Below are 15,283 nucleotides of genomic sequence, written 5' to 3'. Positions count from 1 at the left end.
ACACACCAGGCGAAATCTTCCTTCCTTTCTCTGCAAAAATAACCTCTCTTAAGATAGAATAGAGGGATCTTCAAACTTGGCCCTTTTATGACTTGTGGACTTCAACTCCCAGAATTCCTCAGCCAGGCATGCTGGCTGAGGAATCCTGGGAGTTGAAGTCCACAAGTCATAAAAGGGCCAAGTTTGAAGACCCCTGCAATAGGACGTCAAGGGTTGGCTCGCCCTCTTGCCCGGTGTCGGGCGGAGCATCGGAACCGGAAGTTGTAACCAAGCGCCAATTCCCCCAGGCGACCGGGCTTGTACAGTACTGACACTGCGTCAAGAACTTCAGACGGGCCTCGTTGCCCTAGCAACGGCTCTCGAGCGGCCGTCCGCATTGCTCCATGTCGTTGCCGGAGCCGGTGAGAAGGCGGCTGAGTTCCTTCAGCCGAACTGTATTTACGGACAACAACCGCACGGGACCCGAAAACAGAGGCGATGCCAACCACATTGGTGAGGGAGCGGCTCCGGCGTTGTGCCAGCTACAAAGATGGCGGTGTGGTGTTGGCACTGTCGCCATTCATGCGGTGGCTCCTGCGAAGCTGCTGCCAGACTTCCTGTTGGACCGCGAAACCGCGATTAGGGCTTCATCCCGGAGCCTTCTGGGCTCTGTCTGGAGAACCTTTTAAATCAAGGATAGTCCTTGTTTAAAATTACACCATCCTCCAAAACCAATCCTTACAAGTATATAAACTATTCAAACGTTCCTTTCCTTTTCTTAATGTGACACTATTGGCAAAAAGACTAGCTGCAAGTAATCTCTATTGCAGCCCAAGATGTGAACTAAAGATAATGACCATATTTAGCCTAGAAGAGGTACAACATATGGAAAATATTACCACTTGGGCAGGGGTAGGCAACCTCGGCTCTTTTATGACTCATGGACTTCAACGCCCAGAATTCCTGAGCCAGCCAAGCTGGCTCAGGAATTCTGGGAGTTGAAGTCCATGAGTCATAAAAGAGCCGAGGTTGCCTACCCCTGCACTTGGGGCACAGTGTAAAACCAGAGGTTGAATGCAGACCATTTACCCTCCCTCAACTCTAAACACAGGTTCAAAAATGTGTCTGACCTATGGAATGGCAGTCCTTAGAAGCCCCTGTTTCAGCACAAACTTACAGATGTGTTTAGGTCAGAAGAGAATAAGGGCTCCTGCCAGCAGAATATGCTGTACCTCACAGGTTCCTCATGGCTGTTTTCCTGTCTCTTCAGATAATGAAATAGTCTCCAGTTTGCCCTTACAGATGTCCCTGTATTTCAACCTCTGGTTCTTCCCTTTTTGGTGGGCAAGCAGTATTGCCATGTTGCAGCTGAAGGTAAGATCTAAAAGGTGATAGATGCACCTCTTATTTTGAATTTTGTTATTCTTGTAAAGGTGTTTGATTATTGCTTTTTACCATACCCCTATGATAATGCAAAAAAGATTTCCACTGATCTTATTCTGAGTGGTATGTTTGATGCAGATGGATCGAGAGGTACAGTAGGCAAGTTAGTAGAAAACATGTATCTTCTCAGTGAGGTATGGTTTACAAAAAGACAATTTCATACATAAAATTACTTTGTCCAAGAGGAGTATTTATTTTCCATTCTCTTCTCAATTCTAGTATTCAGTCTTACCGGATTACTACAAATTCATCCTTGTGACAAGCATTATATTAGCATCTTTAATTGAGGTTATACGTCTGTACCTTGGATACATGGGAAATTTGCAGGAGAAGGTAGGTGTCCTTCACGTACTTAAGAACCACTTTTCTAAATAAATGGGATATAGTTCTTTGAAAAAGAAAAAACACTGGAAAATTTATAATTTAAATTCAGGGCCATCTTTGAGTCTAATTTGTTCTTAGTTTAGCCAGGTGCAGTGTCATGGACAGTTATGTGCACTCCTAGGGCAGCAAATGTTACATCTGTGGTCTGTGAGCTACCAGTTTGCTTCAGGGTCCAAATTGAAGATGGTGGTTTTAACCTTTTAACACCCTTCATGACATGGGACCACGTTGTCTGAGGGACTGTCTCTCCCCAATTACATCAGCCTGCCCCGTTAGATCTCACATAAAATATGTGCTGCAGGTACTGTAGGATAGTGACCTACATCTTGTGGTGCCAGAAGACATGCCTTCTCTGCTGTGGCACCTGTCTTATGGAACATCCTTCCTCCTGAAATTAGACTGGCCCCATCCCTTTTGATTTTCTGTAAAAACCTCTAGACCTGTTTCTGCTGCCAGGCCTGGAGTTCCAAGGGAACAGGAGATCTGTCCCAATGGCTCAATTGCTGAAGAGCCATTTTTGTCCTTCCTTCACCCGAGGTATTTTTGTTTTTATGTTATTTATTGCTGTGACTTTCAGATTTTCTTTTTTATTTATCGTTGTGTGCTGCCCACAGTCCCCTTTTGGGAAGATTGGGAACTGTATAATTTTGATTGCTTGATAAATAAATAAAATATTCTATATTCTTGATACCTTTGAAGTGTTTATTTATTACATTTATATACCATCTGACTTCCAACAATATGAATTCTGTGATAAGGAGACATAATGGATTTAAGCTAACTTGCTTATAACTTTCTTCATCTCTTCTTGATCCTTTTTTAAACATTGAAATCATGTTGATTTCCTTGAGAACAGCAATATGTAACATGAAAAGATGTATATTTCCTATGTCTATTTCATATTTTTTTTCTGTTGCAATAGACTCAAAGTTTGACAAGTTCTGTTGGCTCTTTCAATATATGGGTTTACTACTGTTCAGAATTTCACAGCTGTGGTAGGGCTTATTTAAATAAGATCAAAGTCCTCTGAATTCCTGAAATACAGTAAGAGTTAATAATATACCAAAATAGTATTTGGAATGTTTAAAAGTATAAATTGGACTCTTGTACAATAGCACTGTCCACTGAAATAATTCTGAATTTATATCTTTCTGTGTTTATATCTTGGGCACTGATACAGTTCAATAGATTTCCTGTACCACTTTGCTCTTTGAATTATGTTGATAGATTGATACAATATTTTTATTCCTTTTCCCCCCATCTCTTTATAGGTTCCTGAACTAGCTGGGTTTTGGCTCCTGAGTCTTCTTCTGCAAGTGCCCCTAATTCTTTTCTTACTTTTAAATGAAGGACTAAGGATTCAACCCTTGGAACGAGCAGTCAATATAATTTTTATAGTATTTCTTGTCTTCCAAGTTATTAGTGCATTCCTTGCTCTCAAAAGAATGGTGAACCAACTGGCAACTCGTTTCCATCTTCATGAGTTTGACCGGTTAGATGCTCATCTACCCTCTGATAACTTAGCTTGCCAGGCAAGGAGACTGGAAGCTGCAGGGATTATGGGGCAACAAGTAGGAGAATTTCATTCAACAACTGGTGTTTGGGAATCTGCAGTGAGAGCCTGATGTGAAGCAGAGCAAACACACACACACACACACACCCAATTGAAGCTCCTCTGCTTGTTGCCTTAACTATGTGAGTTTTATAGGATTTGAGAAATTCACCTAGTTCTGGATAGCACAGACTTAGAGGAGTGATATCAACAAGGTATTCACTGTGGACTGATTCAGATGCAGTGGGAAGTGTTAGAAAAAATTGTCATTGGGTAGTACACTGGACCATCTTTTGCAAGCATGATTTTTTTAGTGGACCAGTCTTCCGCTCATTTCTGCTCATCTGTTATGGAATCTGTACTGTAACTATCTTAATCTGTTGTTTTTTCAACATGTATTCATACGCAGACATTTTTCAGTGGAGAAAAAAACATGGTCTGAAGCAGCATTCAGATTTCACAATCCTTTATGGACACCTGGAAAGTGATTAATAAGGCAAGGATTTCTATAACCTAAAACTGTTAGAAATATGAAAGCCTTTATGACCTTAAAATCATTTAAATAGAACCAATTAAATGAAAAATACGACTTTTAAAGCAAAAATATGACACTACAATTTTTCTGAAATTAGCACCCCCTTTTTAAAATAAACACACACACACCCCTCTCCCTGAGTTGGGGAGTGAATAAGGAAAAAAAACCAGGCAAATTCTCACTTTCTTTGCTGGTTCAAACTTGCTGGCATATCAGGAGGGTTGCCAGTGACGAAAATATGTTTGTTACAAGATTTAGCAGAAATATATAACACCTTTAACAAGTCAAAATATAACTCTTCAGGCAAAACAAAAAGCATCTAATTCTCACCAGATTACTCTAAAACATGTTTTTATAAATTCAGTTAAAAGGTTCCAAAAAAATATGACGTTATAGAAATCCTTGCCCTAGTGGCTAAAGTTTTTTTAAACAAAATTGTTTTTATTTTGAGATATGTATTTAAAAGATTCTATGGAACTATTTTGTAAACAATAAACTTTTTTTAAACATTCTTTTAGTATATTCTAGTTTTAACCTTTTAAAAACAAACTAGCACTTTTCATTGAAAGATGCTATAAAAATTACAATCAAATATCTTACCATGTTTATTTTCCAGAAAGGGGAGGCATCATCCCTTCTGTATAATTTAAAGGAGAGTAGTCTTAAGCAATTTATACACAGTGAAGCCAAGATCTATTCATATACTGTACATAGTGTTATGATCTATAAACAAGGAATAATAGCTCAACTATTTCCCAGTAAGAGTGCAAAGTATTTAAAAGTAAAATTTTGCAAAATGGACAAAATTAACTACTTAAAAAGTTAAAAATATTCACATCCTACTTTGTTACAAAAATTAGAATGTAGGCAGAAGCAGATGAAGTAGAATGCCCAAAATTTGACCCTATGGAAATATGTGGCTAAGCAAGCAAGCTAGTTAAGATAAGGATGTTAACTTTGAAATCAGACAAGAACCGGATGACAGCAACCAGAGATAAAAAAGTTAGCCGCCATGCAGCAAGTCATGTTTGACTCATAACCTAATTGCCAACAAAAGGACAGCTGAGGTGACATATGATGAAATGCTGGCAAAGGATAAAAGGAAGAGCTGTAAGGGTTTCTGTGAGAAAATCTTTATTTGGGCACTTTGCCATCAATGTATGCCAAGCACTCCTGTCTTCCACAACCCCCTGGCCAGTTCTATAACAAAACCGAGTATATGCCTGCATCCACGTGTGTGTGCATGTATGTGTAATGCTTAAGGGATTCTAATAATGTTCTTATAGGTTAAGAGAGACGATGTACTCTCTAGAGCATTTCATTACTGCATAAGTTCCTGAACCCTATCTCTGTTGGAAAGACCAAAGCTATGTACCACCAAGCCTTGGCTGCATTTATCTAGTCTCTGGACTAGGTAGAACCTAACAAAGACTAAAGGTGAATGTATCTCTGGTCTGAAAGGAAAAGTGAATGGATGAACTAATATCTTTTACAAGGCTTATGTTGCTCCAACTTTTGTCTTCAGTTCTCATTGCACATGTACCACTTCTGCTGGGGCAACCAGCAAAGTGAAGTAACCGCATGCATATACATGCAGCAACAATGGGACATTTTTTAAGTAGGCACACGATCAAAATGAAGGCATTGTTTGCACACATGCACATTGTAAAACTCCTGTTTCAGATCTCTTGTTCAGTCCTATTGTGGCATCACAAGAATTTTAGTAATTTCTTATGCGGAGAACAGAAAGAGAGATGTTTCAAATTCAAAATAACAGTTCAAGTTCTCAAAATTGTTCAAGTGAACACTGATAATGATGTATCAAGTAGAATATCTTGGTGTGTTGCTTCAGTGGGTTAGGACACTGAGCTTGTCGATCAGAAGGTCGGCAGTTTGGTGGGTCGAATCCCGAGTGCCGCGTAACAGAGTGAGCACCTGTTAATCGTCCCAACTTCTGCCAACCTAGCAGTTTGAAAGAACATAAAAATGCAAGTAGAAAAATAGGGACCACTACAGTGGGAAGGTAACAGCGTTCCGTGCGCCTTTAGTCATGCTGGCCACATGACCACGGAGACATCCTCGGACAAGCGCTGGCTCTTCGGCTTTGAAACGGAGATGAGCACCGGACCCTAGAGTTGGAAACGACTAGCACGCATGTGCGGGGGAACCTTTACCTTTATCTTTACCTGCTTTATTCAGTATCTTACAAAAGATTTTGCTGTTTTGAAAATACAATGCGCTGTTTTGTGTTATAGTAACAATATTTTGGAAACAAAACTGTGGATTTAGATAGTATAAAAATCCAGATGCCATCTAGAGGTTATTCAGAATACCATGATTTTTTTACTGAATAATTTGCTGGTTTTCAAAAAGTACAATTATAGTTGTAATTGTTGTTGTAAAATTGTATACCACCAAATCAGAACTTTCCAGTTGACAATAGTAAAATATCATTCACAAAATAAAATTCCAATAAAATACATTTTTCCATAAAAACAGTAAACAAAATTAAAAACCACCAAAAGAAAAATGGAAACCTATACCCCCAATAGAGCCCAAAGACCTGTTGAAAGAGGAACATTTTACTGGTTTCTGGAAAGCTAGCTGAGTAAATAGCAAGGAATATATTATTCTACTCTGTCGAGGCTATCAGGTTTTGTCTCCAAGCCTCGTCCCCAAGATCTTTCACATGTGGGGATTCTAAAGATTCCCTCTTAGGATAACCACATAGGAATGCAGATTCTAGTTGATGCTGAACCTTTTGTGTTCAGTGTGTCAAAAACTTAAAAAATGTCTAACTGACATTGCTGGTGACACACACAGAACAAAAGAGCCAGTTTTCTATCTCCTGTGCCCCAACTCTGAGCCACCTTGAATAGCAGCACTCAATGGCAGTTTTGAAGCTGGGCTTGAAGTAGACGGCTAGGCCTCAACTTTAACCCTGTCACCAGTGCTGCCGCTCAAAAGGGCCCCTCGCACCATTCTCCAAAGAATTGCTCCCATAATCCAGCATCTTCCAGGTTCCGCTGCATGCCACTTACCCTCAGTGTACCCAAAGCTGCTCCAGGTCGCACAAGGTCTTTGTTCTTGAAGTGGCTTCAGAGAATGCTCCGAATGCTCAGAGAAAACTCTGCAAAAGCATGCCCCATTTTTGTGCAGTTTTCAGAGACTCTGGCGACCACACAAGAGCCGCCTCATTCTTGCTCAGCCTCTGCAGCGTCCCAAAATCATGCGAGAAAGATACGCTGCATCATTACTCTAGATTCTGCCCAATATTAGGTACTGGAATTAAGTTCATGAAATCCGTGTAGTCAAATTCTACCATCTAAGAATTGTTTTAGGTTAATTTACAAATTGCTGGCACCTATTTAGAATCAGCAGTTTTCCCAAGGAACATTTCCATAATGAGAATCCACTGATTTTATGCAATCAGCATACCTACAATATATTTGCATTGCGTTCCCATATTTCAGCTTCCTAAGAGTGTTATATATTTCAAACATTACTACATTTCATGCAAGGATGCCAACAATGCTCTTTCAGTTCTTCTATTTTCTTAAATAGATAATGTTGTGGTTGGTTATTTCCCCCTTGGGGAATTTATTCATTTTGTTCTACACTGTTCTTATGAGATTCAAGTCAGTTTAACTCAGGAGATTAACATGGGGAATAGTGGGTGAGATTAGCATTATGGAAGAAAAGTTTCAGAAGATAGTGATTCATTCAGTATGACCAATTTAGAGGTTCATTTTCTAGTCTGCCTTATCAATAATGGCAATCTTCAAGGGGCATAGCCTTCTATTGGAAAATGGTGATTTTCTCTTGCTGATGAGAAAAATGCAATGCTAACTGTCAAGATGTGATGCTAACCTCTGGTCATGTCTTTGTGTTTCTGACCAGAAACCTGAATGAAAGACCATGAAGGAAAGCATCAAGCCTCTTAAAAGGAGGCAAAAATACACACTAGTAACTTGTGAAGGCAAAACGGACAAAATTAAAGGGGGTGGGGGAGGGAGGCCAAGAATAAGTGATAAGGAGCCACAAAAAGGATTAGACAGGCTGGTAGCAACTAGCAATTGCCAAATGCAACACAATCGAAACCAGCCATTCAGATGGGACAGCCCTAGGATATAAAGGACAGAAATGAAGGAAAGCTTTGGATTACTCTGTTCTTCAATATTGAATTTTCCCTCCAGATGCATCAGGCATGAAATATGATAGTGATAAGCCAAGATTGAAAACAGAGGCAGGGAAAAAAGAAGAAAAAGGAGGGAGGGGGAAGGAAAGGAAAGGGGTAAAAGAAGGAGAAAATTGTAAAGGGGTTCTGTGAAATTTGCTGGAAGAATAATTTAATTTGATAGTTATTGGAACTCATCACCCGAAGTAAATCGATACAGGAATTGTAAAGTGTAATATTCAAACAAGGCTGTTGCACTGAATTCACCAAGATTTACTTCAGAGTAAATCATGTCTGGGATTATGTTATTAGCTATAACTAAATAGCATTGGTGTGCTCTATTATGTCTTTGTAAATAGTGGAGAAAATAACTTTAAAGTATACTTAATAACCAATACCCAAGGCGATTGACCTTATTCACACTGCTAAACCATGGTTTGTTTACACATGGTTTATTGATGGAAAGTAATTGTCAGGCTTCACGTCCATCACTTTTAAGAAGAGACTGGGCAGCCAGTTCTCTGGAATGGTATAGGGTCCTGTTTGAGCAGGGGGTTGGACTAGAAGACCTTCAAGGTCCCTTCCAACTCTGTTATTCTGTTATACAATACAGGTAGTTCTCAACTTAGGACCACAATTGAGCCCAAAATTTCTGTTGCTAAGTGTAATAGTTATTTGAATTTTGCCCCATTTTACTATCTTTCTTGCCAAAGTTGCTAAGTGCAGTTGTTAAGTTAGTAACACGGTTGTTAAGTGAATCTGGCTTCCCCCATTGACTTTGTCAGAAGGTCACAAAAGATGATCACATGACCCCGGGACGCTCCGACCATCATAAATATGAGTGTTGCTAAGAGTCTGAATTTGGATCACATGACCATAGGGATCTCGCAATGGTCATATGAAAAATGGTCACAAGTCACTTTTTTCAGTGCCATTGTAACTTTGAACAAACTGTTGTGAGTCGAAGACTACCTGTACATGAAAAGATGAAGTAGGGACATGCGATCATTCTGAGTGAAGGATACCTTTAGAATTTTGAGAGCGCATTTATAAATCAACTATAAGTGACTCTTGCCTTTTCAAAAAGGACGGCCATGTTGGACCTGGCCAGTCACAACGTAAACATTTGCAAGAGAGAGAGAGCTGCTTCCTGGGATGTTCTCTATCCCTCTAGAGTCTAGAGGACTTTTGTGACATCCAGTGTCATTGCTGAAAGTATGCATGATGCTAGAAACGTGGCCTTTGCTTTGTAATATGCAACATCCTACTACTGGTGTGTAAAAGTTCTTTAATATTTTGTACAAATGTTTCCTTCTATTTATTTATTTTTCTACTGAATGAAAACGCCATAAAATGTCCTTTTCTGAGCTGTTATCGCATAAAAGCTGTTGTAAAACCAAACGAAATAAATCGCATTTTCATTTAATGCAATTTTTGAACACACTCAGGTTCTAAAAGCATAGGATGGAGTGACCCTATGTAAGGATCTCCATCATCGCCATCCTGGTGCTTTCTGGCATCCTGCCATCAAAGGGGAAGGGAGGCAGGAGGCATTGGGGGCAATTCACACTTGTGGTATCTAATGGTTGGAAATGGGGACATGTGAAGAACACCAGAGCTGTGTTTATTGGTTACCCCAGGCATCTTCAAGACAATCTGATGCACATCCACTGCCACCCGCAGCTGGGGATGGAACACCCATCCCAACTGCAACGGCTAGCATCTCAGCCAGCCAAACAGCAATGGCTGTCACCACCCCAGTGTCAGGGTTGGCTACCTCGAAGGGAGCACCTTCAGGACTAGCCCTGGGGGGGGAGGTATAGGGAAGGAGACCAGCATTTTGAAATCAAGGACATTCTGCATTCCCATAAACACCATGGGAAGGTCCAGTACCTAGTGGCATGGAAAGACTTCCCCCCTTCCAAAACAGAGTGGGTGGACCTCAAACAAGTTAAAGCTGCCAAATTCCTTAAGCAGTTCCACAATCAATACCCTGACAGAAGCCTAAACCACCCAGGGTTTCCCACAACATCACAGTGATCCTAGATTGGGTGGCAAAGGACCAGATATTGGGGGGAGGGATGAGGAATGTTGGGTTTGGCTTTTTCTATCGGTGAGTGGGAAATTCAGTTTCTGCCTCACCTTCCTGCAACCAACATCTTTAGTAAAAATCCTTTTCACTTCAGTCAATTGAGCCAAGAGTCTGCTTTCCTAAATGGTTGTTTTGGGGCAGATCTAACACCCTACTAAAAAAATTAAGCCTGGTCTGTCCAGAACCTAGAAGCAATCCACTGAGGAACCTCATGAATATTGCTTTGAGTTTCATGCCAGATTAAAAATAATAATTTAAGTTTGTATTTGTGCAGAGATGTTGCAGCTGGTGCAAACTAAACATTTAGGTGGGAAACCTATACTGCAATAATCCAAATAAAGACATAGTCTCTGAAAACTAATTAGGAACACAATGAATTACAATTATCAGGGGAATTATGCAACCAGGGAGTCCTTTGTATAGAGACTACTTGAGTCAGGCGTCAACAGCAGGCAACAAGATAACTAACTGAAGAAATTTTGATTGATTCTTTATAAATACAAATATGCATTAAAAAATTAACCTGTGACTCTAATAGGCATGTAGGCTGCTTTTCAATTTTACCATATGGCTGTGGTGCCATTATGCTGAGGCTGTTTTTCATTTCTGATACTATTGTAGGTTAATAGAAAGCTGGCAGTGTGCATTTTCTGGGCTGGAGATTTCTAGTTTGAGATCCCTAGTTTAACAAAGAAAAATGCAAGAGTGGGAAGGAAGGAAAGGCTTCTTAAGAAATTACACCTTGAATCAATCAGTAGAAATGTCACTTGTTCTTACATGACTTCAGTAACCTAAGTTTTCAATGGCTTCAAAACTTTCTAAATGCAATGATCCAATTATTTATATCCTGTATTTAACATAAAATAGCTTACAAAAAATCCCCAGGAGGAGGAGGAGGAGAAGGAGGAGGAGAAGAAGGAGGAGGAGTAGAAAGAGAAGGAGATCATCATCATCATCATCATCATCATCATCATCATCATCATCATCATCATCATCAGGATAGCCTGAGCAGGCATGGAAATGAAGCTTGAAATTTGTTTATGAATGCAAGAACTAAATGAATTTGTGTTACCTTGAATGATATGGATGTGAATAAAAACAAGAACTCATAGGTTGGCAATAGTTGCAAGTTATGCTCCTGGGGTGGGCGGGGTAGTGATAATGAAAGAACAAAACCAGGGATGACTTTTGAGGAAAATTATGCAACATTCTTTATGACTATGATTTAGAAAAAAAAAGTTATTCTGCTAGATGGTATGAATGGATGGGTGTGAACTACGTAAGACAATACAGAAAAATAACTGGGCCACAAAACCAAAATGAATGAGAATTATGTCTGCTTGGTGGGTGTGTTTACAAGAGCATCTGCTTGTTTTGAATATTAAGTGGCTGAAAAATCTATTCATGCATACAAATGGCAAAGGAATGAACTGAAGGACTGATTTGTTTATAACAAAAGATTGAGGAATTACAGAAAGGTACAGGAACAATGAGAGATTCTGAAGGTGGAACAAACCATTATTTGGTACTGTCAAGAACAGATCTTTGGAAAAAATGGGCATGGAAGAAAAGGAAAGAGCTGAAAATAAATGGAAAAAAGTGGAATTACAGGATCATAGAGCTGGAAGGTTAGAGGTAATCCAGTCCAATAGAGTGGAGAACCAGAAAAAGAGAAAGTATGAGTCCTGGTTGAAAATTACTAGATAAGCAAAATAAATGGAAAACGAATGCAAAGACGGGAAAAAGAGATGTGGGAATTTCTTGGAAAAGAATGAAAAAATCTTTTAAAATGCCACAGTTAGTTGGAGTTAAATGGGAAATATGAAAAAAAAAGAAGATGCTTGATGAAATTGAAGAAGTGGAAGAGGATGTGAATGGAAAAAAATGCTAATAAGGGAATGATTACTTGTTGTAAGCCACTTAGAGATTGCCTCTAGGCAAGATGGGGTGGCATATAAATTTCATAATAAATAAATAAACGATTGCTCTGAGAATGAGTGAACCACTGTAAAATGAGAAAATAGTAACTGTGAAGAGTGTTGTCAAAGAGAGCAAGAAACAATTCAGGTTGAAAGAAAAAATGCTGAGCAATTTTGACGGAAATTAAACATCATTTTGAAAATGGATGGAGGCAGCTAAATAAGGAGTCTCTAGCAGAGTGAATGGAATTAAAATAGAATGGATGGAAATTATTTGGGGAAAAATGAAGTCAGAGAATAATGGAAATAGCTTTTTAGAGATTAGTATGGAAATAAGTGTTGAAGAATAGAATTGAAACAAATGGTGGAAATATTAATTTATAAGAAATAAACCACGGGGAACGGAATTCTAAAAATTGTAAATGTCAGAAAATAGTAATGCTGTACAAGTAACTGGAAAAATGTAATTTTGATTTTTTTAACCATTTTTTGTTTATTTTAATGTTGAATGCTTAATGTTTTAATGCTCTAATTGTTTTATATAGTGCTTTATGACATTGTAAGGTAAGCTGCCCACAGTCATTCGACAGTGAAATGGGTAGCAGATACATTTAATAAAGAAATAAAATGAAACCATCTCTCTCTAAGCCACTGGGAGATTTAAAATAAGTGTGAATGGGTTCTCCCACAACTTGGGTCTGACTCCAAAAGCCAAACTATAATCTAGTAATTATTAATATGATTAACACTGAGTAGATTAATCAGGGCATGACCTGATTAATACTTTAGTCAGACTGATTAAACAGTCTGATTAATGTGATAATGGAATTTAATTTGAAATGGAAGTTAAAATTAATTTTTGCTCTAGCACAATCCAGAATCCAAGAGGAAGTGTAGTCTTCCTCCTGAGAAAGCTTAAAGTCTGCTGTAAAGGTTACACAACACTGTCACTTTAAACTGGAATGAGGTACAAATGAATTACCAATGTAATCTGCATACAGTTGGGGTAAATAGCTTTGTCTTTGTCTTACATTCTGCCTGCCCTATGTGTAGAATACTGCAGTAGTCTTTTTTTAAGGTTATAAGACTAACCAGCCAGAGGAGATAAAAGGTGCTCATGTCCATAGAGTTTCCCAGGCCTGGTGGAATATCTGTGACCCTCTTTATCCATTTTTAGTTCTTCGGGGAAAAACCAACTTGAAATAGTTTCACACCTGTTTCCTGGATGCCAGCATAGGCTTGGGTAACAGGTAGCATAATGCAATACCTCTGAATGGTACAAAGCTGTGAAAAGATAAGTTGTGATTTAGAATCCATCGTGCCTCTTTTCAAAAACAAATTCAGTGCCTCTCTCCTTTTCCCCATAACCTTAATCTGCTTTTCTGGCAAACATCCCAAGAGCAAAGAAACAGACCAAAAGATTTTGGTATTTTCTGGTTGGTTAGTCATCCAAATGGAATACACGTCCAATTCAGCATGAACTTTTATTGCAACTGCTTTGTTTAGGCCGTGATCATATCTGTTTCCTCCTCATCTTTACCTCCTTTTGAAACACAATGGTACATGTTGTGAACTGCATGGAAACAGCTTTGAGCAGTTGAGGCATGATCTGAATGTTTCTGCTTAAGGCAGTATGATCCAGTCATCCATAAATATTACCTAGGTTATGTGGGGCAACAAAAGAGCTGTCAGTCATGCAGATACAGGGTAGGGCATCTCCACTCATGACAAATAACTTTTTAAAAAAACCTAAGAAGTTTTTTTTTAAGTATAACACACTTAGTAAGTTTCTGGGCTCCCCCACCCAACTGCATGCCATAGCAAAAAACCTCATTTCCACAAGAATGTGGAAAGAAAAGGGATTTTGGAACCTGTTTTAAAAATGCAATTTCTGAAGATGTGGAATCGCTATCATGCTCATTAAGAAAAGCAAATGCCAGTGAAAGCTATCTGGCATTCAAAGAGAAAGACTGGACCCTTTTTTTATGTGGAAGAGACAAAGGCATTTTAGTGCTGTTCCTATGCAAAGTGGGGCTGAACTAAGTGTGGCATAACTTACACTTACTCAGGTTGTGACTATGTATCTCAGACAATGGGCAATTCCTGTCCAGGCTGTTTCTCTCTCTCATTCCACCCCCAGCCATTTCTGAAAGCAACTTCCAAAATTCCAGTCCATTTTGTTGTGTGTTTGACAATAGGACTAGGAGGGTGTTCAATTTGAACTATAAACGAGATCTTACTAGTCATTTTCCTGCATCCTGCTCTTCTCATCCATGCCAAGGATGTAAAAGTTGTTGGCAAGTTTCTTGTGGAATGGCTGACTCGAGTAATCTCTAACATCTCCTTTAGGGATTGGCTGCTTTTCACCGGAACTTGTGTTTTTCCTTTTCTTTCTCAGATGGTTGCATGGATGTCTTCATCATCCAGAGGAATGCTGTAGATATAATTTACTTGGAATTCAGTAAGGCATTTGATAAAGTAGATCACAACCTACTACTTGATAAGATAGAAAAATGTGGGTTAGATAGCATTACCACCAGATGGATTCGTAGCTGGCTGACAGGCCGTACTCAGCGTGTGGTCCTCAATGGAACCGCATCTACATGGAAGGAAGTGTGTAGTGGGGTGCCCCAGGGCTCTGTTCTGGGCCCAGTGCTCTTCAATATCTTCATTAACGACTTGGATGAGGGGATAGATGGGGAACTCATCAAATTTGCAGACAACACCAAGCTGGCAGGAATAGCCAATACTCCAGAAGATAGGCTTAAGATACAGAAGGATCTGGACAGACTCGAACACTGGGCACTATCAACAAAATGAAATTCAATGGTGAAAAAAGTAAGGTTCTACATTTAGGTAGGAAAAATCAAATGCACAGGTATAGTATAGGTGGTACCTTGCTTAATAGTAGTAACTGTGAGAGGGATCTCAGAGTCCTAGTAGACAATCACTTAAATATGAGCCAGCAGTGTGCTGCAGCTGCCAAAAAAGCCAACACAGTGCTAGGCTGCATTAACAGAGGGATAGAATCAAGATCACGTGAAGTACTAATACCACTTTACAATGCTTTGTTAAGGCCACACCTGGAATACTGCATCCAGTTTTGGTCACCACGATGTAAAAAAGATGTCGAGACTCTAGAAAGGGTACAGAGAAGAGCAACAAAGATGATTAGGGGACTGGAGGCTAAAACATATAGGGA

General features: G+C 39.3%; 1 protein-coding gene across 1 annotated transcript; it reads left to right on the top strand.

Annotated features, from left to right (window-relative positions):
- The first annotated feature begins 267 nt into the window (after nt 1–267).
- TMEM17 (transmembrane protein 17) lies at nt 268–4,399 on the top strand. Its single transcript, XM_083379909.1, has 4 exons — nt 268–492; nt 1,250–1,353; nt 1,642–1,755; nt 3,078–4,399. The coding sequence occupies exons 1-4, from the start codon at nt 384–386 to the stop codon at nt 3,429–3,431; spliced, it is 681 nt and encodes a 226-aa protein (XP_083236035.1). The 5' UTR covers nt 268–383; the 3' UTR covers nt 3,432–4,399.
- The last annotated feature ends 10,884 nt before the right edge of the window (nt 4,400–15,283 follow it).

Source organism: Vipera ursinii (assembly GCF_947247035.1).
Source record: "Vipera ursinii genome assembly, chromosome: 1".
Taxonomy (NCBI): Eukaryota; Metazoa; Chordata; class Lepidosauria; order Squamata; family Viperidae; genus Vipera; species Vipera ursinii.
This window is presented reverse-complemented; position numbering and strand designations above follow the sequence as displayed.

Bases quoted from the DNA above. Each gene is read 5' to 3' on its own strand.
- TMEM17 (XM_083379909.1), top strand. From the start codon at position 384: ATGTCGTTGCCGGAGCCGGTGAGAAGGCGGCTGAGTTCCTTCAGCCGA. The intron at 493-1,249 runs GTGAGGGAGCGG...CTGTCTCTTCAG, and splicing joins AGGCGATGCCAACCACATTG to ATAATGAAATAGTCTCCAGT. The intron at 1,756-3,077 runs GTAGGTGTCCTT...ATCTCTTTATAG, and splicing joins TGGGAAATTTGCAGGAGAAG to GTTCCTGAACTAGCTGGGTT.